Below are 25,061 nucleotides of genomic sequence, written 5' to 3' on the forward strand. Positions count from 1 at the left end.
AGTGGACTGTTGCAATGTTAGATTGTCAGTAAGAAGCTTAATGAAGCCAGTATTGGAGTTTAGAAACAGTGTGAAGGTGTATCCAAAACTACCACTGCAAATGTAAAAGAAAGATATCTCAGTGCTATATTGAACCTAAGTCACCGTAGCTCTTGCTTGCAAAGAAGATTAAATGCAACAGCAAGATTAAATGATCATGCTATGTCAGCAAGCCAATATCTATCTGCTGTATCTGTCTTTCTTTGACTACAGTAGTTAAAAGGTTCATATATAAATTTCCCATAAGGATGTTCTAATGGTTACCATATTCTCCTTGGGTCAGTATGACTGTATTTAAAGATAGCAGCACATATGGTTTCTCATTAGTGAGCCTGAAATCTTAACTTCTTAGTAAAACCTACGTTAAATGAGTCTGATTCTGGTAAATGAATATTATTAAACTGCTCTAATTTCAGGACCTTTGTTCTGACCCCGTCCTTAGCTCTGTTTTCATAGTTCACTGTTTTGTGCTCAGATGTTACTGTATCTTGAATATTCTATTGGCTCAGTCTTGCCCCATACTGTGTTGGTGTGCAAGAGCATGTAAGGAGTCCCACAAGGAGTAGAGCCAGGATCAGGACCATTCCATAGTGCACAAGAGTGGGCTAAGAGATCAGAAAAGTTTATATATTCACCTTCCAACTGTCCCCAGTGCCAGTGAGACAAGGTGGGTGAGGTAATATCTTTTATTGGACCAACTGCTCTGTTGATGAGAGAAACAACAGTGCCAGTAACATTTTCCTAGTAGAGGTGCTGACTTTCTAATTTCCCGAGCGGGTGCATGACCTCCACTCCGGCCCAGGCCCCACCCCCACTCCAACCCTTCCCTCAAGCCCCTGCCCCCATTCTGCTCCCACTCTGCCTCTTCCTGCTTTGTTCTGCCCCCTCCCCTGAGCACTCCCTGTCCTCTCTCCAGCTCTTCCTGTCCCCGCTCCTCCCCGAGTGCCTCCTGCCTGCTGCTGAACAGCTGATCCCGGGGGGCCCGTCGACGGGCAGCAGGCGCTGGGGAGAGGGGGAAGAGGTGGTCGGTGGGGCCCGCCGATGGGTGCTGAGCACCCACTGTTTTTTTCCGTGGGTACTCCAGTCCTGGAGCACTCACGGAGTCAGCACTTATGGTTCCTAGAGTATTTATTAACAAGTAGGCTTGGAAGGATTAGATTTTTATTTGTAAATGTCAGTAAACGTCGATTTCACCATACACACACAAACCGACAAAAATATTTTCATTGATAGTAATTGAAATTTACAGATAGGGAAAGTAAGAAAAATGTTGCTGGAGAACTTATTAGAGTTTGATATAAGGCTATTTACTTTGTATACTTTGACACGTCATGTTGACAGTTTGTGTTTTAACTGTTAAGGCTTTAACTTTTTGACTCTGTCTACTGTCATTAAATAGTTATTGTCTGACTCCCCCATAATTTTCTGCAACTGTAAAAATTTAAATGGCTAAAAATAGAAAAAGGTGCTTAAAATAAACATCAATATTATCTGTTGAAATTATTTTAAAAAAATCAAAGTTTGCCTAGCATCATCATAAGACATTCAAAAGTTATATTGTGTCTTTGTTTGGCACTGATGATAATAGTGGTGGTTGAATGTAAGCAGACACCACTCTGGCGAGTTAGTTGTGTTGCACCTGCTTAGAACAGGGCCACATTTGGTGTGATGATGATAAATTGATTTTTGACAGATTAAATTGTGTGGAGATAATAATAATACTTACATATTTGACATGCTACATTGCAGAGGCTTCCAAAAAGGTTATGATGCATCTTGTCAATTGCTTGGAATTTATTCCACATTCAGTGCTTGCATTATAACTCCTGTTGATGTTAGTAGGTGCTTTGGGTCTGCATTCATGAAAGGGTAATTTCTGCATTAAAAGTTTTCACTAGATACATAGAGCATAGTATAGCATGTCAGAAAATCATCTGGAAGCACAGAAGAATATATATATTCCTATTTCAGTAAAGAGGTCAACCCACTTTTAGTGGATAAATGAATATTTTTAAAGAGAGAAATAAAGCTTGCTTTCAGCTTATGAACCTGTATGTTATATTTTGGTCTGAAACATAATTTATTGAAGAATGATCAGTTGCTGAACAAGCTGAGAGATGATAGAACAGATCTGTTAGTTCATACAGTTCGTCTTCTGTCGGTGCTGGATAAATACTAAACAAAAGTAAAGACACTACTTAGCTTTCATTTATTTAATATGTTGAACATGACAGAACACAGGTAGCCCATCCAGCTTTTCTAGTGTAGGTGTTTATTGAGGTTAACTACATCCACGGTGTTTTTCTGTCATGCTCTGGTATCTGTATCTAAATTGATTAGTTTGTAGTGTAAGCTGTTTAAATGTAAATACTTGTCTCATGAAACTGTGAAATGTCAGATTTTCTGTGCTCTTTTTCTTCTGCTGTCCCCCTCTTTCCTTGACTGTCTCCTGGGAGTGTAAGGCTTGGATCTTTAAGAAATGTTTAATAAAATTATAATAATAAACTATTTGATAATTCTTTTAATGCCCAATATATAATATAGTTTAAAATTATTAGTGATGGAAAACAGTCTGCAGATTCTAAGTATGTACATATTTTTAATAGTTTGGGAGGTTAATAGATTTTTCAATATTTGTTGAAATATTTTAAGAAATGAGTGAGAGTGATAGAATGCATTTGGTACTTGTCAAACATGATTTGAAGCCAACTGCAGTCTTTGAGACAAAGTCAGAGGTGAGTCAAAGTCTAGAGGGGTGGAGGTTCATATAATTCACATCTTCCGGTTCTCACCCAACACCTCCAATTTAGACTCACTTAAACTCCCGTAGATTTATTTATTTTCACATACTCTTACCATTTATATCCTCGACTTACACTCCACTGGCAGTGAGACTGTAGGAAGTAACAACTCACAGCCCAATCACTGCTATGTTGGAAGCTTGCTTTTAACTGGGCCCTCATTCTTTTTCTTTTGGTTATGTGAAGCTTAGAGATAATGGGCTAAATTCTGTCAGTGTGTGTTGAAGGGCTAAAAGGGAGGAGTGTGCCCCCACCCCCAAAAAAAGGCAAGTAGAAGGGGTTGAATGTTTAAGTAGTAAACCCTATTGAAAGTTATAACTTTTCTACAACCTTTTGTAGCTCTTTGGTGTGTACATTACACCAACTTAGACGTCTGTATGTGCACACATTGGTAAATGGAAATAAATATGTGTAAGGAGTTTAATTTACGTATTACACATCACCTGTTAGGGTTGCCAACTTTCTACTTGCACAAAGCCGAACACCCTTGCCCTGCCCCTTCTCTGAGGCCCCACCCCCTGCTCACCTCATCTTCCCCTTCCTCTGTCGCTCGCTCTCCCCACCCTCGCTCGCTCATTTTCACCAGGCTGGCTCGGGGGTTGGGGTGCAGGAGGGGGTGAGGATTCCAGCGGGGGGGTGTGGGCTCTGGGGTGGGGCCAGGGATGAAGAGTTTGGTCTGCAGAAGGGGGTTCCGAGCTTGGGGGGTGGAGCCGAGGGGTTTGGAGTATGGGAGGGGGCTCCAGCCTGGGGTAGGGGTGTGGGCTCTGGGCTGGGGGTGTGGGTTCTGGGGTGGGGCCAGAAATGAGGGGTTCAGGGTGTAGGAGGGGGCTCCAGGCTGGGGCAGGGGTTTGAAGTGCGAGAGGGGGGGTGAGGGCTCTGTTGTGGGGCTGGGGACGAGAGGTTTGGGGTGCAGGAGGGTGTTCCAGACTGGGATTGAGGGGTTCAGAGGGGGGAGGGGAACAGGGCTGGGACAGGGGATTGGGGTGCAGGAGGGGATCAGGGTTGCAGGCTTCAGGCGGCGCTTACCTCAAGCAGCTCCCGAAGCAGCAGCATGTCCCCCCTCCATCTCCTAGACAGAGGCCCGGCCAAGCAGCTCTGTGTGCTGGCACGTCTGCGGGTGACACCGCCACAGTTCCCATTGGCTGCGGTTTCCGGCCAATAGGAGCTGCAGAGCCAGGGCTTGGGGTGGGGGCAGTGTGCAGAGCCCCCTTGATGCTCCTGTGGGTAGGAGCTGGAGAGGGGACATGCCACTGCTTCCGGGAGCTGCAGCTAGCCCCGCTATGTTGCCGACTGGACTTTTAATGTCCCTGTCAGTGGTGCTGACCTGAGCCACCAGGATCCCTTTTCGACCAGGCGTTCCGGTCGAAAATTGGACACCTGGCCACCCTACCTCTTGAATTTACTCCTTTTTCTAAACAGGTAAGCTTAAGGACTTACACTTGCTTGCATCACATTGAATTTGGCTCAGTATCTTTAATTTAGTTCCCCTATGGTATTTATAGAACATCAATCACCATAGTATCTAGGTATCTATGAATAAAATTCTATCAGTTACACTGATGTACATCTGGAATAATTTAATTGAGGTAAATAGAATTACTTCAGCTTTACACCAGTGAACCGAGCAGAATTTAGCCTAAATATCTAAAAAGAAAAGGAGTACTTGTGGCACCTTAGAGACTAACAAATTTATTTGACCCTAAGCTTTCACGAAAGCTTAGGGTCAAATAAATTTGTTAGTCTCTAAGGTGCCACAAGTACTCCTTTTTGCGGATACAGACTAACACGGCTGCTACTCTGAAACCTAAATATCTAATTAGCCTCTAAGTTTCATACTTAGTTCTGAACTTGAACCACTTTTCCACAGACCACATCCTCTATATGCTATTTGCAGATCTTTTGCAGACTATGTGCAGTATCATTTTTTCTCTTGCAGTTCAGTATGGCATCATATTAAGTAGGAAGTTGTGGCAGTCACTTGAGGCTATAATAGTAGGAAGTTGATACAGTTCAAATAATAGAAACTGTAGCAAGTCCCAAGAGCATATGGCCCTTCTAATATATATGGATGATGCCCTCAGTAGACGATAGCCATTTTTGGATATGAGATGTCCAGCAATATGATCTGTGTATTTTTGGCTAGTGTGAAGTACTGTTGCATTGATTGTGTAAAGACTGCTGATAGTGATTTTTTGCATATGTCTATTGAACCAAATCACTGATAGGTTAGAAGGAAACCATGGAATCTATTCTCCTTTCCATACATGCACAGAATTTCTGATGGCATTAATGGGAATTTCATTAGACGTATAGAAAAAATAATAAAGTTGGTCCTAAATCAGGTATCTTGCACTGACACATTTCATCTGTAAAGACCTGTTATGTGTGGATTGCCGTCCAGGTTATTTGTATTTTGTGATGCTCTTTTTTTCTGTTTATGTGATGTTTAGAGATTATGGGCCTAATTCTGTCTGAAACCTAGAAATAGGTGTAACAGACCCCTGAATGAGCATGCAGATACACTGCAGAGGCAATGTTTACAACTATCCTCCTTCTTATCAAAGCCTATATTCAAACAATTTGTGCCTTCCTACTAACAGAAGAGGTAACTTACTGAAGACTCATGGCTCTTTCTGCACAAAAGCCATTTCACAGTTAGGAAGTGTATGAGCATAAATATTGTAGTATGCCACGTAATATGCCTCTGCTACTCATATCTTGACTAGCCTGAGGGGTAATCTCTGTGCTCATATTTCTGAGCCATTTTAAGTGTGGTTGAGTTTTTTCATTTAAAAAAAAGTCTTAGTCCTTTACAGGGTACATGCTTAGGATCCTATGTTTTAAGGCAGGGTTTCTCAAACTGGGGGTCGGGACCCCTCAGGGTGTCGTGAAGTTATTACATGGGGGGTCACAAGCTGTCAGCCTTCACCCCAAACCCCGCTTTGTCTCCAGCATTTATAATGGTATTAAATATATTTAAAAGTGTTTTTAATTTATAAGGGGGGTCGCACTCAGAGGCTTGCTATGTGAAAGGGATCACCAGTACAAAAGTTTGAGAACCACTGTTTTAAGGGGTAGGTTTCACATAGACAAATCACTGGGTGGCTCAGTTCCCTTCTAGGTGAAGAACTCTGTACTTGGGCTCTTAAAAGTCTACTCCACTGGCAAGGTGAGACTGTAGCTCACAGCACAGTTCATTATTCTGGCATGTTGTAAGTGTGCTTTTGTTTGGGACCTTGCTTATCATGGCTGCCCTTGATCTTTGCTGCTTGCTAAAATGTAAAGTATATGTATCTATTTCCGTAAGCTGGAAATAGGAGGGGTAGGGTTTTTTTTTTTTTTTTTTTGCGTGTAATGGTCGGGTAAACGTTTCCGACTTATGCAAAATTCGAGTTATGCAAGGCTTTCCGGAATGGAACGATTGCGTAAGTCGGGGAGCATTTGTATTGTTAACAGTATGTTGGGTAGATTTTAATAGAACTTGAGACTTGCAGACTGAAGAAAAACATATTGGTAGATATTTATCATTTTGAATTAATCAAAAAAGTCTTTAATGTCAAGACTTCATAAAGTGTAAAGATTGTAAAGAAGAATATGAATTATCACTTAAATTTTTATTTATAATGCATTTTCATTCAGTCCTTTTCTTTTTTTAAATATAATTTGCAGATTTTGACAAGTGATTGAGCTTTTATTGTCAAATTCAGGTTATTTGTTTTTATTGGTTTGATACACATGTAAATACTGAAGCTGAGCTGGGGTGGGGTGGGGTTTTCAAAAGCACCTATGTAATGCAGCACAAATTTTATTGATTTTCAGTGAGACTTGTGCATGTGAGGCTGGTCTATCGAAAACTTATATCAGCATGATGACGTGTCTCAGGAGTGCGAAACTATGCCAGATTAAACCCTGGTATAGACAGGGCTAGGTTGATGGAAGAATTCGTCTGTCAATCTAGTTACTGCCTCTAGGGCAGATGGATTAACTACAGTGATGGGGGAACCCCTCCTGTCAGTGCAGTGAGTGTCTACAGTGAAGCGTTATAGTGGCCTAAAGCTGTGCCACTGTAATAGGGTATGTATAGACAAGCCCTTAGAAAATCCCACTACTAAAGCAATACTCCATGTGTGGACTCACAATTCTGCTGTTAGAACAATAGAAAGAACAACATGCTATAAACACTACTAGGAATACAGTTAAAGGGCTAGGCTAAACATTTATTCTTAATAGTACATATTTACAGAGTGCAGTGACATAATAAAATAGTGTTTATGTTGTAAGTCATTGTGGTTTAAATCCTCAGGCCAGCACCCATACTGAATACCTGGATTTGGCATTGAGTAGATGGGCTAGTCCATAGGGGAAAGAATTCTCTTTCGTAGGGTGCAGAGTCACTCCATGGATGCTACTTTAGTCCAGTAGTTGAAATAGCCATCGGTAGGCTCAGCTTGTCCCCCTCCCCTCCTGCACCCAACAGGAGTGAGCACTGGAGGATCCACACAGTGGTGGGCCCCCCGTCACCTGCTTCTGCAAACTAATGCAGAGGGAATCCTTACTGAGTGGGCCTCTGCACTGTAGAAGGGCTGCATGCATCCTGCTTATCCCACCCCAAACCCATTTTGGATAACACCTTGTTTGCGAGTCCAGGTGATAGGGGAGATAGTGTAGTTGTCAGCAAGGTAAAAAACAGGAAATTGAGAGAGATTACTAAGAAATTTCATTTTGGACATGTTAAATTTGAGGTAGTTGCAGGACACTCCTGAGGAGATGATATAAAGGCATTTGGAGACGTGAGACTGGATAGTTGGATGGGAGGTCAGGGTTATGGAGATAGATTTGGAAAATGCCATCATAGAGTTTATATCTTAGATAGTGAGAGCAGATGAGGTCACCTGAAGAGAGAGTAAAGGAGGGCAAGAGGGGCAGTGTAAGGGTAGAACCAGGGTGGAATTGATTTAAATCATGATTTAAATCACTAGTCAGGAAGACTCAATTTAATCATGGATTTCTACATAAAAGTGCATTTTTGTGGTTGTTATAACCTTAATACAGCAAACATATAATATTTTAACAAAACAAGCATATGAATTTTTGAATTTAGTTAAACATTCAAGTTTTTTAAAATCAGGTTTGTTTTTGTTAAAATTGTTTTTAACTAAAATAGTTAAATGAAATATTTAAAAAAACAAAAATTAAATTGACTACGTCAGCCCGGTCAACATGAGAAACTTAAAATATTGGCTTTTGTAGCTAACTCGGTTGTCTTCACCTTTATTTTCCTGTTTCCTCATAATCTGGAAAAGAAAAACAAGCTTTCCTGCTTTTTCAAGTCCAAAACGATTTCTCAATTTGGAATGAATTAGTCCAAAGAAAGAAAATATTCTTTATACACCGGCAGAAGAAGCTACTGCTGTTAAAAGTGAGATTATCATTTCAACAGTCTCTGAATCCAATGCTTAAGTGACTTCTACCAGTTCACTGGTGTGACTTTCTTTAAAACATCATCGGCAAACATATGTTTCTTGAATGGTTCACCTTTAGCTCTGAAGTTTATTATAGTTGGCATTATGGAGGGATGATTGCTGGATGTCCATGTCATAGCCAACTCCTCTTCTTCAGCAGTTAAGGTTTGACCCTGGTACCGAGTATTGAGAATATTTGCAAGAAAATGAGCTGCCGATAGTGTTTGTCCCATTCATTTTTTTAAGGCTTGTAATTTAACTCTGTCATTGTATATTTCTCTCTTTAAGATCTCACTCAGTTCCTTCCAAATGTCAACAGTGTCAGCAAGAAAACAGCTATTTCCCTGCATTTTTTTCAAGGCTACAGAAATAGGCTTCAGGGTAGTCAGCATGTGTTCAGCATTTCTCTTAAGCCCAAGGTTGAGAACTTTGGTTGTGACAGTGCCATCTGTTTTTTCACGATTTTGTTCACAAACTGTCATCAGATTAGGCCGGTTCTTGATATAGTGCTCAAAACAGTTTTTCAGAGGGTGGAGATGGATGGCAGGAGAGAGCTCAGTTAATCATTACCTGTTAGGTTCACTCCCTCAGGGGCACCTGTCATTGGCCACTGTCGGTAGACAAGATACTGGGCTGGATGGACCTTTGGTCTGACCCAGTATGGCCATTCTTACGTTCTTATGTTCTTATGTACACTACTGAGTTCCATCACACGTCTTGTGGGAGAGTTAGCTTGGTTCCTCCCACTTTTTTCAGAGCAGCTGCTGCAAAGTGGTTGTTACGGAAGTATTTTGCAATTTCAACATTAGCCTTTATTTCTGTAACACTAAAGTCTTTGGCTAGGAGGTGCATCAAATGAGCACTGCAACCGTATGTTATTAACTTGGGACTGTCTTCTAAATTTCTTCTCATGTTGGATACATTTGCAGCATTATCGGTGACCAGGCTGCATACTAGACATTTGAATTTTTTTTCAGTTTGTTACAGCTTTTTGTAAGTATTCTGCTGTGTGTGCATTTCCTGATTATCTAATGTTTCTGTAAAGAAGACATTCCCTTCTTCTGTTGTCACACAAGCACATACAACAGGATCATCGTGGACATTGCTCCACCCATCAAGACTCAGGTTAACAATTTCACCCTTTAGACCTTTTGCACACTGCTCAATTTCTCTTTCATACACTTTATCCAGCAATTTGCCTGCAACATCTGCTCTGTTGGGTGGACTTATCCTGGTCTTAATGACTGAACCATGTTAATGAAGTGTGGGTTCTCAATCATACGGAAAGGAGGGTTTGTTGCATAAACAAACTGAGCAATTTTTTCATCAATTACCTGTTTTTGTAATCTTCTGGTTCTTATCATAAACTTAACTATGGTTGTTTCTGAATGATGGAGTTTTTTTTTTCTTTTTGCTACAGGTGATATACTGTGGCTATGTGACATACATGATGTGACTGAAACACTATCATTGGTAGATAACTCTGAAACTATTGAAAATGATGGTGATCTTGACTGTGGATAGTCTTCAGAATCCTGTATGTTGAGGATGGATTCTCCTAAACAAAATAAGTCAATGCAGTTATTTAATTATTATTATCACACTGCTCATTTAGTATTACTCATTGTATTCACTGACACTCAGTACTACTTTAAAGGTGAAATTGTAAAAGGAAGATCTGCCTATTTCAGCTATTTATTTTTTTTATCACAACTGCATCTAAAATAATAGTACCATAGAGTAACAACTATATTTTTTGCTCAAACATGAGAATTCAAAAATAGTCCAGAAGGAAGACAGGCAGCCTTTAAGAAAGAAGTATGAAATAAAAACGTTTACCAACCTGAAGATCCTACATGTTCAGACATGTTCTTTTGATCATCTTCAATGCAGCTTCCTCCTGAGAAGGATCACTTCTCATGATGTTGTTTCATTTGGGCAACCAGGCCTTGCATTTCGTTGTTACACTGTTTACATTTTGTACGCATGCCTTCTTACCCACAGGTAGGGGAACTTCATTAAAATATTCCCAAACTGGGTCTCTTTTACGGCCTGCTGCCATTATAGGTTTTCCCTTCCAATGAGTGAATGCTATGGTAGATCTCAAATCAATGAAGGCTGCACTCAGAAAGACCTCAAGACTTCTGGAATATGCTGCTCAAACGGTTTCACTTTTGTTTCTGCTGCCTGTCCCTCCCTTCACACATTTATCTCCAGACTACTTCTGCTTGTCCAGATATATTCTGCCCCCAACAATCTTCTTATTCACTGAACTTTTTGAAACTTTGCACTTTTAGAGAGAGGTAAGGGATTGACTCTGTGTACACAAATTTGCAGAGGGACAATAGCGTTGAGGTCTGTTATTTCTCACCTCTTTATATTATTAATTTAAAAATATTTTTGCTGTTAACAAGCATGTTATCTCTGGAGACACAAATCCACAGTTTGAGAACTGCAAAATTAAGCATCTCTGATGGTATCTTCTGGGCTGAGCATTGAGTCCCATTGGGTAGATAGAAAGATTAACCTAAATAATCTATACAGAAGTCCCTGGAACCCCATAAGATTGGGTCCCTAATCCATGAACTATTGGAACTCATTTACAAAACTTTTCCTAAACATTACATGAATATATTGTCTCATACTATAGAATTATAATTTATAATCCCTTTTCCATGATGAGATATCTTTGAGCTATACTGTATCTTTACATAGGTTTTTTCCTCAAAAAGCATTTTATCAAAAAAATCTGATTTAAATTAAAAAAAATTGATTAAAAAAAATCATTGATTTTTATCCACCCTGGATAGAACCTTAAGGGGTGTCAACAGAGTGGAAAAGGGGAAAGGAGATGAGATGATAATGGTTATTGTGGTAGGAGAACCAGAATCCTACAATCTCAGAAGCCTAAAGAGCAGAGCAAACAGAGGACAAAGTGATCAACATTATAAATGCAGAAGAACATCTGTACCAAACTGAACAAGCAGTGAGTAGGGGAGAAGGTGGCCATGATGGTTTGGAAGTAGAGATAGGGTGGAACTAATGCAAGTGATGTGTGTAGCAGGTATTTTTTTAGGATTTTCAGTTACTACTTGTATTACCAGGAGATCACTCAAGTAAGCTTATGAATATCACTTAGAAGAAACTAAGAGTGGGCATAAATTTCAGGGCCAGCCACTGACACAAATGTGTGTTAAAGGGTTCTGAGAAAACAGCATCCTTCCCAGCCAGCTGCTCAGTGCCTTGTCACTTAGGTTGGGCAAATAGAAACCACTGGGCTGTGGTTTCTACTCCCCTCAGCTTACTTCACCTTATTGTATTGTAAGTAACAAAACATCATGCTTCGTAGTCCCCAATGTTCCAGGTTTTGCAACACTCATTTGTTCCCTGATGGGTTACCTGTCACTGTAAACAAAAATTCCCTGAAAAGTATTTTACTGTGAGAGAAATGAGAGTCTATAATTAACATTTTTCCATCTACAAAGTGGTTCAATTAGTCAGTTTGGTCAGGCCATTGTCTTCCTCCTTTTTTAAAATAGCCACAGAATGACAGGATTAAAATATTGCATTGTGTTTACACAGATAGGTACACAGGGCTAAATTCTGCACTCAGATAAGAGTGCAGGACTCACATTAGCTTCAGGACTTGTATTAACTTCGGTGGCTGTTGTTCAAGTTCATCTAAGAATGTGGCTCAGAGTAAATATCACACAATTCCCACAAATTGTTTATTGAAAAAATGGATGTGCTTTGAAATTTTGTTTTATTGTTGAAGGAGATCTTTTCTCTGATTTTGATGAAATACCAGTCCTTTCCTTTTTTCCTTTAGTTGTCATGGATGATGACGACGATGAGTCCTGTCTCCTTGATCTTATTGGGTAAGTTCTCCTTAAGAAATTCTTAAAGAAGAATCTATGCAAAAATCATTGTACAAAAATAATCCATATAAAAGATGATTAATTTCCAGAAGTCTCTGAAAGTTGGTGTCATGTGATAGTTTGGAGGCCTGTAAGTGAAATGAACAGATAGTCACAATCAAAGTTTATGCTAATTGGTAGTCCACTGGTATTTGGCATGACACTGACTTCCCCTCTTGCCCAGTGATGATTCTGTCAGGTCAGTGCTGAGGCACATTAGCAAACAGGGAAACTTACCCTACACTACTGATGCAAAGAAAATACCTCTTTTTTTGGCTAGATAAAGGACTTTAGCCTTCAGGGCTGTAAGTATAGCACCTTCACAAACATTACCTTCTAAATGAAAATATAGTTAAAATATATAGACTGTTTCAAAATACAAGCTACCAAAATTATTTTTACAGAAGATAAAATGCATTTGTGTACCAATTTAATAAGAGTTGAATTGTTACCCAGTATTATAAAGAATTACAAACAATCAGGAATTTTAAAGGTTATCAACTTTTGTCTTTTCAAAGGCATTTTTATTTTAAATCCCTAATTGTGTAAAAAAACCAACCAACCAACCAAACCAAACAAAACCAGTCTTCCTACTTTGAATTATTTCTATTCCATTCTATACCACTTTTACATGCAAATTGATGTGTATTCCATATGGGATTCAAAAATCAATATTTAGGTACAGTTGCCACCAAGAAAAGCTTTGTGGAATTGAGGTATATTCACTGTAGGCATGGTGAAGTCCTTTTCCCTTGACTGGCAAAAATATCAGTATAGTTCTTTAAGAGCAGACATTTATCGTAATATGTCCAAAATGTGTAGAATATATTGAATATCCAATATCTAGTACTTTTTTCAGATTCTGAATTTTTTTCCAAATGTTATGCCAGTCACTGCAATAGGAAAGTTTTCCTGCATGGTTCTAGGTATAGATGAAGTCAAGAAGACAAATCTACCCACATATGTCAAGTATAGAGAATAGTGAGCTTTATCTTGCATTGTTTATGCACCCAAAACTTCCACTGAAACTAGTGAGAGCCTTGAATGCAAAAGGAATGAAGGAAGTATCAGGCCCAATAATCACTATAATTAGATCAGACTAGTATGTGAATAGCCTACCAAAATAACAAATTGTTGGTAGTGTTGCCTAAGAATCGTCATGTGCAGTATTATAATATGAGACTGCTGACTTCAGCCACCAAAGGGAACATATTTACATCCTGCCTGGAACATCATCTTAAGAATTGTCCAAATGGAAACAAAAGTGGAATAGCTCAATAATAAGCCAAGTTACAAGAATTCCAGTCCAAGTCCACAGAATGCTCAGAAGATGAGGTCCTACAAATAGGAGGGTGTTGGGGTGTAATGCATTATTTGTTGTAGTGTCCCTTTTTACTGCTTGTATCAGCTATCATTCAGAGCATGTGGCAGGACAGAAAAACTGAAGTTTGTCTCCATTAAGTCTTTGTTTGGTAAGTGTCTTCTTATCTTTATGGATTTAATTTTAGAAATAATAAAAGTTATAAGAAAGGATGGTTAGCTGGGTGATGATGAAACATCAACATTTAAATTTGTCATGATCATTAAAGCTGGTAAGCAATATTGATAGTAAAGGTCTTGGTTATGTATCAGCAAAACCTCATAAACCCAACGTGTTCATATATGAATGAGACAGTGAAGCCTTTCCCCTTTGTCCTTTTAATGTTTTGTAATCTGTACTGAAAATAAGATTTCTTTTAAAAATATAGTGTGTGAAGGTTGTAGTATGTGTGAGTAGAAGCTGATCTTAGGTGCCTAGATGTTAACTGAGTGTCATGTATATCATGCAAATTGTTTAAAATGTGTATAGTATAACTTCTGTTTGAGCTACAGCATAGCTTTTAGAAATATATCTAGTCTTAATTTAAAGATTTCAGGTGATGGAAAATCCACCAAGTCCCTAGCAGTGTTGTTCCAATAATTAATTACCCTCACTGTTAAAAATTTACACCTTATTTCTCGCCTGAATTTGCCCATTTTCCACTTCCAATCATTGGAACTCACTATACACCTTTTTCAGCTAGATTACAGAGCCCTCTGCTCTACTATATGCATTAATATTAACTTTATACAGGTATTAGGTTTCCAGCTCTCTCCTTTTAAAAAAAAATTCCCATTTAAATTAAAATAAGTATAAAAGGCATTTCTTTAATTAGTGGAACTAACTAGTAAGCAAAAGCTTAGCATCTTATTAGCAGAACAAGTGGCAGGAAACAAATATAGGTCCATTCTAAGATTAGCTCTGTACTTTACATTTAAAAATCACTATTTAGTCTTATTATCGCAATGGAGTTTGAACTGGAATGTACTTTATGAAGATTTTGAAAAATATTCAGGTTTTTTCCCCCTATTTTCAATCTAGTTTAATTAAAAGCCAACTGTGATTATTTATTGTGGCTAATTAGGCTTGATTTAAATAGATATGACAATTAGCTGAGTTGGAATGAATCAGATACCCAATTCCATGAAAATGTTTGCATACTAAACTAAAGCCGTATTCTAGAGGCACAGAGTACAACTGGCTGAACCAGAAGGGTTCAGGGCATGTGTATAGTAGCAGCATGACTTTCTTGGTGTTTGTGAGCTTATGCTAGATGGAAACTTGAGGTGTCTTTATTTTGTTTTCTATTTTTCTTTTAGGATGATCAAGAAAGAAGAGGGAAAGTTTCAGATTGACCTTGGTGTTTATTGGGGAGATCCATAACAATGTTTTTCAAAATGTTTTATTAATACTATTTACAAATAAAGATTATTTCTTTTAAATCAAAGAGTTCATGTAACTTTTTGAATTGAATGTGTACATTAATGGGTGTGTGAAGAAAATAATTGCTATATTTAGCAATAACTACAAAGTAATCCCTGTAACTTAGTCACATATTTGTTTGCATACAGTGAGAATTTTTACCACCAGATTTGCATTGCATGAATGTGTATTTTTTAATACACTTGAACTCCAAATACTTAGTTCATCTAACTGCACTTTTTTTAATCGTGTATCACTCTTTCATTTAACAAAATATTATCTTGAAGGCTCTTAAGCAAAATAAGCTGTCATGGGAGGGTAACTGGTTAAAACATAGGAAACAAAGGGTAGGAATAAATGGTCAGTTTTCAGAATGGAGAGGGGTAAATAGTGGTGTCCCCCAGGGGTCTGTAGTGGGACTAGTCCTATTCTAGCCCTATCCTATTCATAAATGATCTGGAAAAAGGGGTAAACAAGTGAGGTGGCAAAATTTGCAGATGATACAAAATTACTTGAGATAGTTAAGTCCCAAGCAGACTGCGAAGAGCTACAAAATGATCTCACATAACTGGGTGACTGGGCAACAAAATGGCAGATGGAATTCAGTGTTGACAAATGCAAAGTAATGCATATTAGAAAACATAATTTCAACTATATATATAACAGGGGTTCTCAAACTGGGGGTTGGGACCCCTCAGGGGGTCATGAGGTTATTACTTGGGGGGGGTCGTGAGCTGTCAGCCTCCACCCCAAACCTGGCTTTGCATCCAGCATTTATAATGGTGTTAAATATATAAAAAAGTGTTTTTAATTTATAAGGAGGGTTGCACTCAGAGGCTTGCTATATGAAAGGGGTCACCAGTACAAAAGTTTGAGAACCAGTGATATATAAAATGATGGGGTCTAAATTAGCTGTTACCACTCAAGAAAGAGATCTTGGAGTAATTGTGGATAGTTGTCTGAAAACATCCACTCAATGTGCAGCGGCAGTCAAAAAAGCAAAAACAATGTTGGGAATCATTAAGGAAGAGATAGATAATAAGACAGAAAATATCATATTGCCTCTATATAAATTCACGATACGCCCACATCTTGAATACTGTGTGCAGATGTGATCACCCCATCTCAAAAAAGATATATTGGATCTGGAAAAGGTTCAGAAAAGGGCAACAAAAATTATTAGGGGTATGGAGCGGCTGCCGTATAAGGAGAGTTTAATAAGACAGGGACTTTTTAGCTTGGAAAAGAGACGACTAAAGGGGGATATGATAGAGGTCTATAAAATCATGACTGGTGTGGAGAAAGTAAAAAAGGAAGTGTTATTTACTCCTCATAAAACATGAACTAGGGGTCACCAAATGAAATTAATAGGCAGCAGGTTTAAAACAAACAAAAGGAAGTATTTTTTCACACAATGCACAGTCAACCTTTGGAACTCTTTGCCAGAGGATGTTGTGAAGGACAAGATTATAACTAGTTTAAAAAAAAGAACTAGATAAATTCATGGAGGATAAGTCTATCAATGGCTGTTAGCCAAGATGGTCAGGGATGGTGTCCCTAGTTTCTATTTGCCAGAAGCTGAGAATGGGAGACGGGATGGATCACTTGATGATTACCTGTTCTGTTAATTCCTTCTGGAAGACCTGGCATTTGCCACTGTTGGAAGACAAGATACTGGGCTAGATGGACCTTTGATCTGACCCAGTATGGCCTTTCTTATCAAGTTATCAAAGGAAAAATGCATTTAGTCAGTTACACAGTTGATTTGGAAAAGATATAGCTTTTCCCCCAGAGAAGATAATGATGATGTTCTTGAGAAAATTTTCTTTTTTATGAATAGATTGGCAAGAAAACATCTTAAATGTTTAGTTTTTATTTATTTATTAAATATGGTAGCTCTTTATCGGGACACTAACCAATTTGCAGGCAATAGAGCTGATTAGAGGGGATTATTCCTATTTTAGTGCTTACATTTCTTGATCTAATATCATTGTTTGTCCATTTAATGCAAACTCTTTTGTGTTATAGATTATTGGGTATTTATTTTAACAGATGGTGTAATCAGTAGTGGCCTATAGAATGGAAGTAAACATGTAAAGTGATATTTAGATTTTTTTTGTAGTAATGAAAAAAAAGGCAAAAAATATAAATTTACATATTAACATGGTCAGCTGAAAACAAAAAAGATAGATCCTCGGCTGATGTAAGTTGGTATAGCTCTGTTGAAGTCAGTGGAGCTACACTGATTTACATGAATGGAACACCTGCTCAAGGTTTTTATTATTTTTTGTCTTAATTATGCTTTTTTAACAAATGTAAGTACTTAAAAGTGATAACTTCTTTTGTTTCTTTTTAAAAAGAGATCCACAGGCACTGAATTATTTTCTACATGGACCTAGTAGTAAATCTGTAAGTAGTATTCTACTATACTATTCTAAAATTACACGGACTTTAGTGACTGCTTTACTATTAATTTAACGTTACTTTACTACATTTGTGCCTTAACAGAGCAATGAAGACTTGACTAATGCAGGGTACTCTGCAGCCAATTCTAATTCAATTTTCGCCAACTCCAATGTAAGTATTCAGAAGAGAAAATGTGTATTTATTGTGATTACATGCTTTCGCCATGGTTTGTTTGTCCTGTATACAGCTAAATGGAGTAGATGTTGAGAATGTTAATAACTGACATAAAATAGGCACGTCTAGACCTGGAAACCTGTGAATGAATGTTCAAAGCACCTATAACTTTTTTGTGGTCACAGGTTTTATAGAGGCAAATTGTCTGCCCTCATCACCTGCTCCTTTTATTATTTATTTATGATATTTATTTTATTAACATTTATATTGCACTACAAACATGTAGCGAATGACATTATTCCCTACTCCAAACAGCTTACAGTCTAAAAGACAAAGATGTGACAGGAGGATAAGAAAAACATGTTGGTTGGATGAAACTGGGAAAATGGTTTTAGGGTGTGCACAATTTTCAGCTAGCCAGGAACAATGATCACAATTTGCCACCTATGTCGCCATCATTAGACAGCAGTTCCCGGTATACACCATGGTAGATGTGAATTTTAAGGAGGCACATGAAGGAGAGTAAAGTCGTGGATTTTGACTAGGATTTCTTCCCACGTGTCAGAGAGAAAGCAGGAAGGTGCTCATGGGAGAAGTGGGCAACGTGACATTTCTTTCCCGTGAGAGTCAGTGGTTGCTCCCTTCGGTCCTGCTGATTAGCAGGAGTGGGGGAAGCAGGAGCCTATTTCCTGCATGTCTCAGAAACTGGAGACTTTGGGGGTGCCCATAGGAAACGGTATTAAGGGGAGGCAGGAGACGCTGGGGAAGGTGGGTGTTGCTGAGGGCAATGGGATTGTTTTGCGGGAGGAGTGATTCTTTAGGGGCTGTGGGAGAGGCAGAGAGCCTGCTACAGCCTGAGACGTTTGGGATGGGCAAGTAGGCAGGAGGGCAGTGGGAGCTGGGGCAGGAGGGCTTTTGGTTGTAGGTTCGTGGGGCACTATCCTGCATTCTTCCCTCACTCCCATTTAGAGTAATAGGATTTAAGGCCAGGAGCGACCACCAGATCAATCTAGTCTGACCTGTGTATCACAGGACACCAATACATGCACACTAAACCCGATAGCTGAAATTAGACCAAGGTGTTACGGCCCACAGGAAACTAAACTATTATAAGCCACCAGCAGAGAGTAGGAGGGACTGAGGTGCACCAGTACCAAAGGACCCTTCAGTGGCAGGATATCAAGTGAAATACACCCACATGGACCTGACAAGCGACCTGCACCCGTACCACAGAGGATGGTGAAGAATCCCCAAGGTCAATGCCAGTATGACCTGCAGAAAAATTCCTTCCTGACCCCACATAGGGCAACCAGCCTCTAAGTATGTGAGCAAGAACAAGCCAGCCAAGCACCTGAGAGAGAATTCTCAGTACCACCCAGAATTCCATCCAGGGTCCCATCTCCAGCCATCGCCATCTGTGATGCTTCAAAGGAGACAAAAAAGCAAAACAAAAAACCCACAAAAGCCAATATCAAAACACCCAAACCAACACCAGAATATATTGGGGGGGAAATCCCTTGATGACCCCTACAGGTGACAGCTATGCATGAGCTTTTAAGAATATCTGACATGAACCAGAAGGCATTCTCAAGGTTGCTGTGCCCAGCCCCCCACCATCACAAGCAATCATGACATACATCCCACTCATAAATTGGTCCGGTTCTCTTTTAAAACTAATTAAGTTGTTTGTCCCCACAGCTCCTATTGGGAGGCTGTTCCTAAACGTCACTCCTCTGATGGTTAGAAACAGTCTCCTGATCTCCAGCCTGCATTTGTTCAAATCCATTTTATACCCATTTTTTCTAATGCTAGCCCATGTCACTCACTGGGTTCTATTTTCAGCCTCTCATATATCCTCTGCTGCCACCACTGCCTTTTCCTAGAGTGGAATGCTCCACAATGACATGACTCCCTGCACATGGAGAGGGAGTGGCCAGAGCACAATTCCCAGATGATGGATGGTCCCTTGGGTAGCATAATCAGCTGGTACATGTTAGAGCAGTCCTCAGGCTGTTCTCATGTGGACAGAGAATCTGGGAGATGTAACCAGATTTCAGTTAGTCCCCCTTCTGCTGCACCTAAAAGAAGGTGCACACAGCAGAGAATCTGGCCCCTAAATTTTAGGTGTTTCTGAAGTGCTGATAGAGTATTTGTGCCAGATTTAATCCATGCGTTTTCATGCATGTACTGTATATTATAGTTTTACAGGTAAAGTTGCAAGGTTTCTGTTACTTTTTTGAAAACCTTTAATAAAATAGCAAGAACTATCCCTCAGTATTCCAGAGTGACAGAGATGCTTTCATAAAATAAGCTAGATTCAGTAAAAGGCAGACACAAACATGAATTGAATAAATAAATTATACTCATGGAGTAGTGTGGCAATCAAAGAAAGGGGGACGAAAGCAAACATTGAAGGTAGAGGTATGAGAGTTTTCTAATATGACAATATGTGTCATGCAGCAGTTTGCACAGTGTTTATGTGAGACCTCCAAAGCCAAAAATTCCTTACCCTTCAGGGGCGAGGCAGAGTTCAGAGTCTGAAATTGGCTCTGAATTTCACACCCAGACCTTGCCAAAAAGGAATTGGGTTTTTGAAGACATCTTGGCTTTGAGTGGGTTGAGATTTGAATTTTGCACCTTAGCAGTGCTGCCCCAGCAGTCTGTTTTGAGCGCATAAGTGATGTAAGGGCTTTGTGCTAGCCCTATGCACGGGTTGAACTTCACCATGCATATGTAGCTACAAGGATGTGTTATTATAGAGGGGCTTTGTTTTTTGCAGGGAAAAATTTAATTGGAAACCATTTGATTCTTACATTATTTAAAAAATGCAATGTAATTTATTTATTGTTTTTCATTTTAGAACACTGATCCTAAATCCTCCATCAAAGGTGTAAGCAATCAGCTTGGAGAGGGGCCTAGTGATGGACTACAACTGTCAAGTAGCCTTCAGTTTCTTGAAGATGAACTTGAATCTTCTCCTTTACCTGATCTCAGTGAGGATCAGCCTTTTGATATTCTTCAGAAGTCCTTACAGGAGGCCAATATTACTGAACAGACTTTGGCAGAAGAGGCATATCTGGATGCCAGTATAGGTTCTAGCCAACAGTTTGCACAAGCTCAGCTTCATCCTTCTTCATCAGCATCCTTTACTCAGGCTTCTAATGTGTCTAATTACTCAGGTCAGACGCTGCAACCTATAGGAGTTACTCAAGTGGTACAGCAACCAGTTGGAGCATCTTTTGCAAGCAATACAGTTGGTGTGCAACATGGCTTTATGCAACATGTGGGAATTAGTGTTCCCAGCCAGCATTTGTCTAATAGTAATCAGATTAGTGGTTCGGGGCAGATACAGCTGATTGGTTCATTTAGTAATCAACCTTCCATGATGACTATTAACAACCTTGATGGATCTCAGATTATATTGAAAGGCAGTGGACAGCAAGCACCTGCAAACATGAGTAGTGGACTCTTGGTTCATAGACAAACTCCTAATGGTAACTCACTGTTCGGTAACTCAAATTCAAGTCCAGTAGCACAACCTGTAACTGTCCCATTTAACAGCACAAATTTTCAGACATCTTTACCAGTGCATAATATCATTATTCAGAGGGGTCTAGCACCAAATTCTAATAAAGTTCCGATTAATATCCAACCAAAGCCTATTCAGATGGGTCAGCAAACAGCTTACAATGTGAATAACTTGGGAATACAGCAGCATCATGTACAACAAGGGATTCCTTTTGCTTCAGCAAGTTCACCTCAAAATTCAGTAGTTGGTCCTCATATGTCTGTTAATATTGTTAATCAACAAAACACAAGAAAATCAGTTACTCCTCAAACAGTTAGTAATGCTGGAGGTAGTATTGTTATCCATTCACCTATGGGACAGCCTCATGTATCTCAAAATCAGTTTCTCATACCTACAAGTCTTTCTGTCAATTCTAATTCAGTTCATCATGTGCAGACCATAAATGGACAACTTCTTCAGACTCAACCTTCCCAGTTGGTTTCTAGCCAAGTATCTGCTGAGCATGTTATGCTGAACAGGAACTCTACAAGCATGCTCAGGGCCAACCATTCATATTCAGGACAGATGCTGAATAATCAGAATACAGCTGTTCAGTTAGTTTCTGGTCAAACATTCACAGCTCCTGGAAGTCAAGTTATAGTAAATCATGGAACTTCTCAAATTGTTGGTGGACAGATGCCATTACAACAGGCATCACCAACAGTGTTGCATTTATCACCCAGTCAAAGTAGTGTTTCTCAAGGTAGATCAGGTTTTACTACAATGTCACCTGGACAGTCTACAGTCTCAAATATGTCAGCATCTAATCGATTTACTGTTGTAAGTTCTTCTGGCACAGTACATCCCAGCCTGGGGCCACCAGTTCAGTCTGTTGCATCAGGAGGAAATTTTACTGGAGATCAACTTACACAGCAGAACAGAACACAAGTTTCAGTGAGTGTATCCCATTGTCTTCCAGTTTCCTCTTCGAAATCTATCAGCACTTTCAGTCGCACATCAGTAGGAGTAACGCAGCAACAGTTCACTTTTGCTCAGGTATGAATACCCTTTAAGTACCAACAAAACTGCACAAAAGCATTCTAAAGCATTACCTTTTTTTTTGGTGGGGAAGGACGTTAATAGGTCATGTCGTTTAATACTGTATTCTCCAAATATTCACACACAATTTACTGTGCTTACATTAATTGTTTTACAAACAAATATTGTTGATCTACTGAAAAAAAATCTAATCTTGCTGCAACCATTTAATCAAAAAACATCTTCGAATGTTTCTTTAATGTGGATGACTCTATCATTCCCATTAATTCAGAGAGTCTTGCTTTTGTTGATTATTGGTGTGATTTTTAAAAGTGTTCCATGTGTGCCTATTTCTGCTTCCAATGAAATCAATAGAAGTATTATCATCGATTTCAGTGGAAGCAGAACTATGCCAGCTCAGCAATTTTGAAAATCGCACTGTTAGAGTCATAAGGCAAAACTCTGTCATGTGCTAAGTACCTGAAGGTCATTTTGACTTCAATGAGAGTTACGCATGCGAAGGTCCCCTCAGTATTTGGCCCACATAAATTGGAGATGGGAAAGGGTATATGGTGCTCTAGGCCATTTCTCTGCCAGCACAGGATTATTCCCTGTAGCATATTTTATTTGTGTTGCTTTAAATGTCTCAGTGAGTTTGGATTTTCAGTTTTGGAGTTTGGGGCAGAGATACACTCTTGTGTAGACCATTGAAAGAGTTACAAAGAGCTTAATTTTATAGAGCTCTTTGGAGAGAAAAAATTCTCATATAATCAGTTGTGAAAGAAAAGCCTTATAAATATGCCTTCTTTAATAAGTGATCAGTAAATATTAAAATAGTGATATTCTGTGTAACTCTGAATCAGAAACTGCATATGTGTTTTGAGATAGGGGAAACGAGCTGGATTGATTTGTGTTGTTGGGCGCAGTAAGTGAATGACGAGTGTCACGTGATCAGTAGTGGGAATTTTACACCACTTCTGAAATCAGCTACAGTTATTTTGTGTTTTCCTTAAGCATAATAAATTGGTCTAGTTACCTGTTCTTCTTTGGGGTGGCCTCTGTACTTTCCCACTTGTGGGATGGGAGCTCTGGGAAGTTTTGAAAAGCAGTGTCCGTTGGAGCCACAGAAGTGTCCTCTTGTTGGCACTGAAAATTCTGAGTCATAAAAGGGCTGTGTGGCCCCAGCTACCTCAGTTCTTGTCCATGATTAGCTCTAGCTTTTTTCTGTGCTCGCAGCCATATTTTTAATTTCAAACCACCCTTATTTTATTGGTAAATTATATTTTAATTAATTAGTCAGTGTTAGGTAGCGTACCACTCTCTGGACCAGGATCCTTGTACAGCTTGTGAGACCCTCACAAGTTAAGAATATGCAGATACGACTTCCAGAGGAAAAAAGGGTTACTTAGTTATCTCACAAATGGTGACTTTCCATACTTTCTCTACTTCCTTGGCGTTGTACTCTCCTGCAACTCTTCAAATTTGTATATTTAGGACAGTGGCATTTATAAAACCTGTACTGAAGGCACTTATTAGGATGGGTAGGGATGGATAGTTTTTTGTTTTATGGGGACGTGGTACAGTAGTCTTGAAGATTTCCTTCCTCTTCTGCAGAAGGGCCTTCCAGAACATTTCAGCGTTCCAATACTGCCAGTTCTACACAGGAAATGTGTTACACATCAGTACTCTTTGTACTTATGAGGACTGACTGGCACTGTGTTTATAAGATCTAATTATTTATATGTCAGAACAGAAAGTATAGAAGAGAAGGGAGTGTAGGGAAATAGTTAATTTCCAACCAGTCAACACAACATGATTATTTTTCATGTTTGGGATTCCAAATGTCATTAAAATATCACACAACAGCTATTAGATGCTATGTGTGCCAGCTCATCTGAGATTTAAATTTATTAATATGATTGCACTGAGTTTTTCTATTAACATTTCTAGGTGTGGGGGTCATTGTGTTGGTATTGAGAGAAAGTAAAACTAGACTTACTGCTATTATGGCACAGTTAACCTTGCAGATGTTGAACTGTTTTAGAAGATTTAGATTTGGAGGGGGAGTTCTTTGAAGGAAACTGGCCTATGTAGAGAAAATATAATGTAATAAGAAATCTCCTCAGAAGACGTGAGTATGTATTGAAAGTATAGTTTTTGTTCTCATTTTGTTTCTTTGATGCCATTCTTACATAATCACGGGGGGGAGGGGAAGAGTTGAGCTCAATTGTAGGATTCATTTTTGTATTGTTATTAGGTCTGTTAAAACTTTCAGTGATTACTAGACTAACCTTAATTTCTCTATGGCATTTTCACAGGCTCAGAAAAAAGTTATGAACCAGTCCTCACCAGTTTCTGCATCAAAGTCACAGGATAGCTTGAGACAACCTCAGCTAACAGGTCTTCTGAGTAACACGTTGCCAGGTCAGATATTCTTTTCATGATGGTTTTCCCCAATCCCTCTGGCATTTGAAGTGGGTTCTCCTTCATTATGTCAGGCACTGACTGATGGTCGGTGGCAATGGGGAGTCCTAACGATTATTCTTTTTTTTTCCGTTTGAGGAACAACGGTGCTGAGCCCACAGACTTTCTCTTTAGCAATTGGTCATATGCTCTTTTTCCAGCAAGGATTGTTAGTAGCCATCTGATTCTATTTGCTGGAATGATAGACAAGATGTCCTTGTGCAATGAGCAGTTAAAAATATTTTCCCACAATCCAAATGTGTCATCTGTGTGATGTGTTTAAGCATAGGAAGTGAGAAATATCAAGTCACTTTCAAACTAAGGTCTTCTGCTGCAAAATTCCAGTTGTGCCTTTGAGACTTCCCGCCATCCTCATGTGATAACAACTCTTAACTACTCACCATTTTGTCTTTCCTAGTAATGGATGTCTTAGAATCTAATCAGCAGTTGTTGTTTTGTAAAGAGAATGTA

At 39.2% G+C, this 25,061-nt stretch overlaps 1 protein-coding gene across 2 annotated transcripts in view; it reads left to right on the forward strand.

Annotated features, from left to right (window-relative positions):
* BICRAL (BICRA like chromatin remodeling complex associated protein) overlaps positions 1–25,061 on the forward strand; it is a 77,605-nt gene that overhangs the window by 29,516 nt on the left and 23,028 nt on the right. For both annotated transcript variants that reach the window (XM_074949333.1, XM_074949334.1), the window contains exons 2-6: positions 12,132–12,180; positions 17,362–17,410; positions 17,510–17,578; positions 20,442–22,145; positions 24,446–24,551. In XM_074949333.1, coding sequence (XP_074805434.1) covers positions 12,137–12,180; positions 17,362–17,410; positions 17,510–17,578; positions 20,442–22,145; positions 24,446–24,551 — 1,972 coding nt within the window. In that variant the 5' untranslated portion in view covers positions 12,132–12,136. The remainder of the gene's footprint in view (positions 1–12,131; positions 12,181–17,361; positions 17,411–17,509; positions 17,579–20,441; positions 22,146–24,445; positions 24,552–25,061) is intronic.

This window comes from Natator depressus, chromosome 3, assembly GCF_965152275.1.
Source record: "Natator depressus isolate rNatDep1 chromosome 3, rNatDep2.hap1, whole genome shotgun sequence".
Lineage (NCBI taxonomy): Eukaryota > Metazoa > Chordata > Testudines > Cheloniidae > Natator > Natator depressus.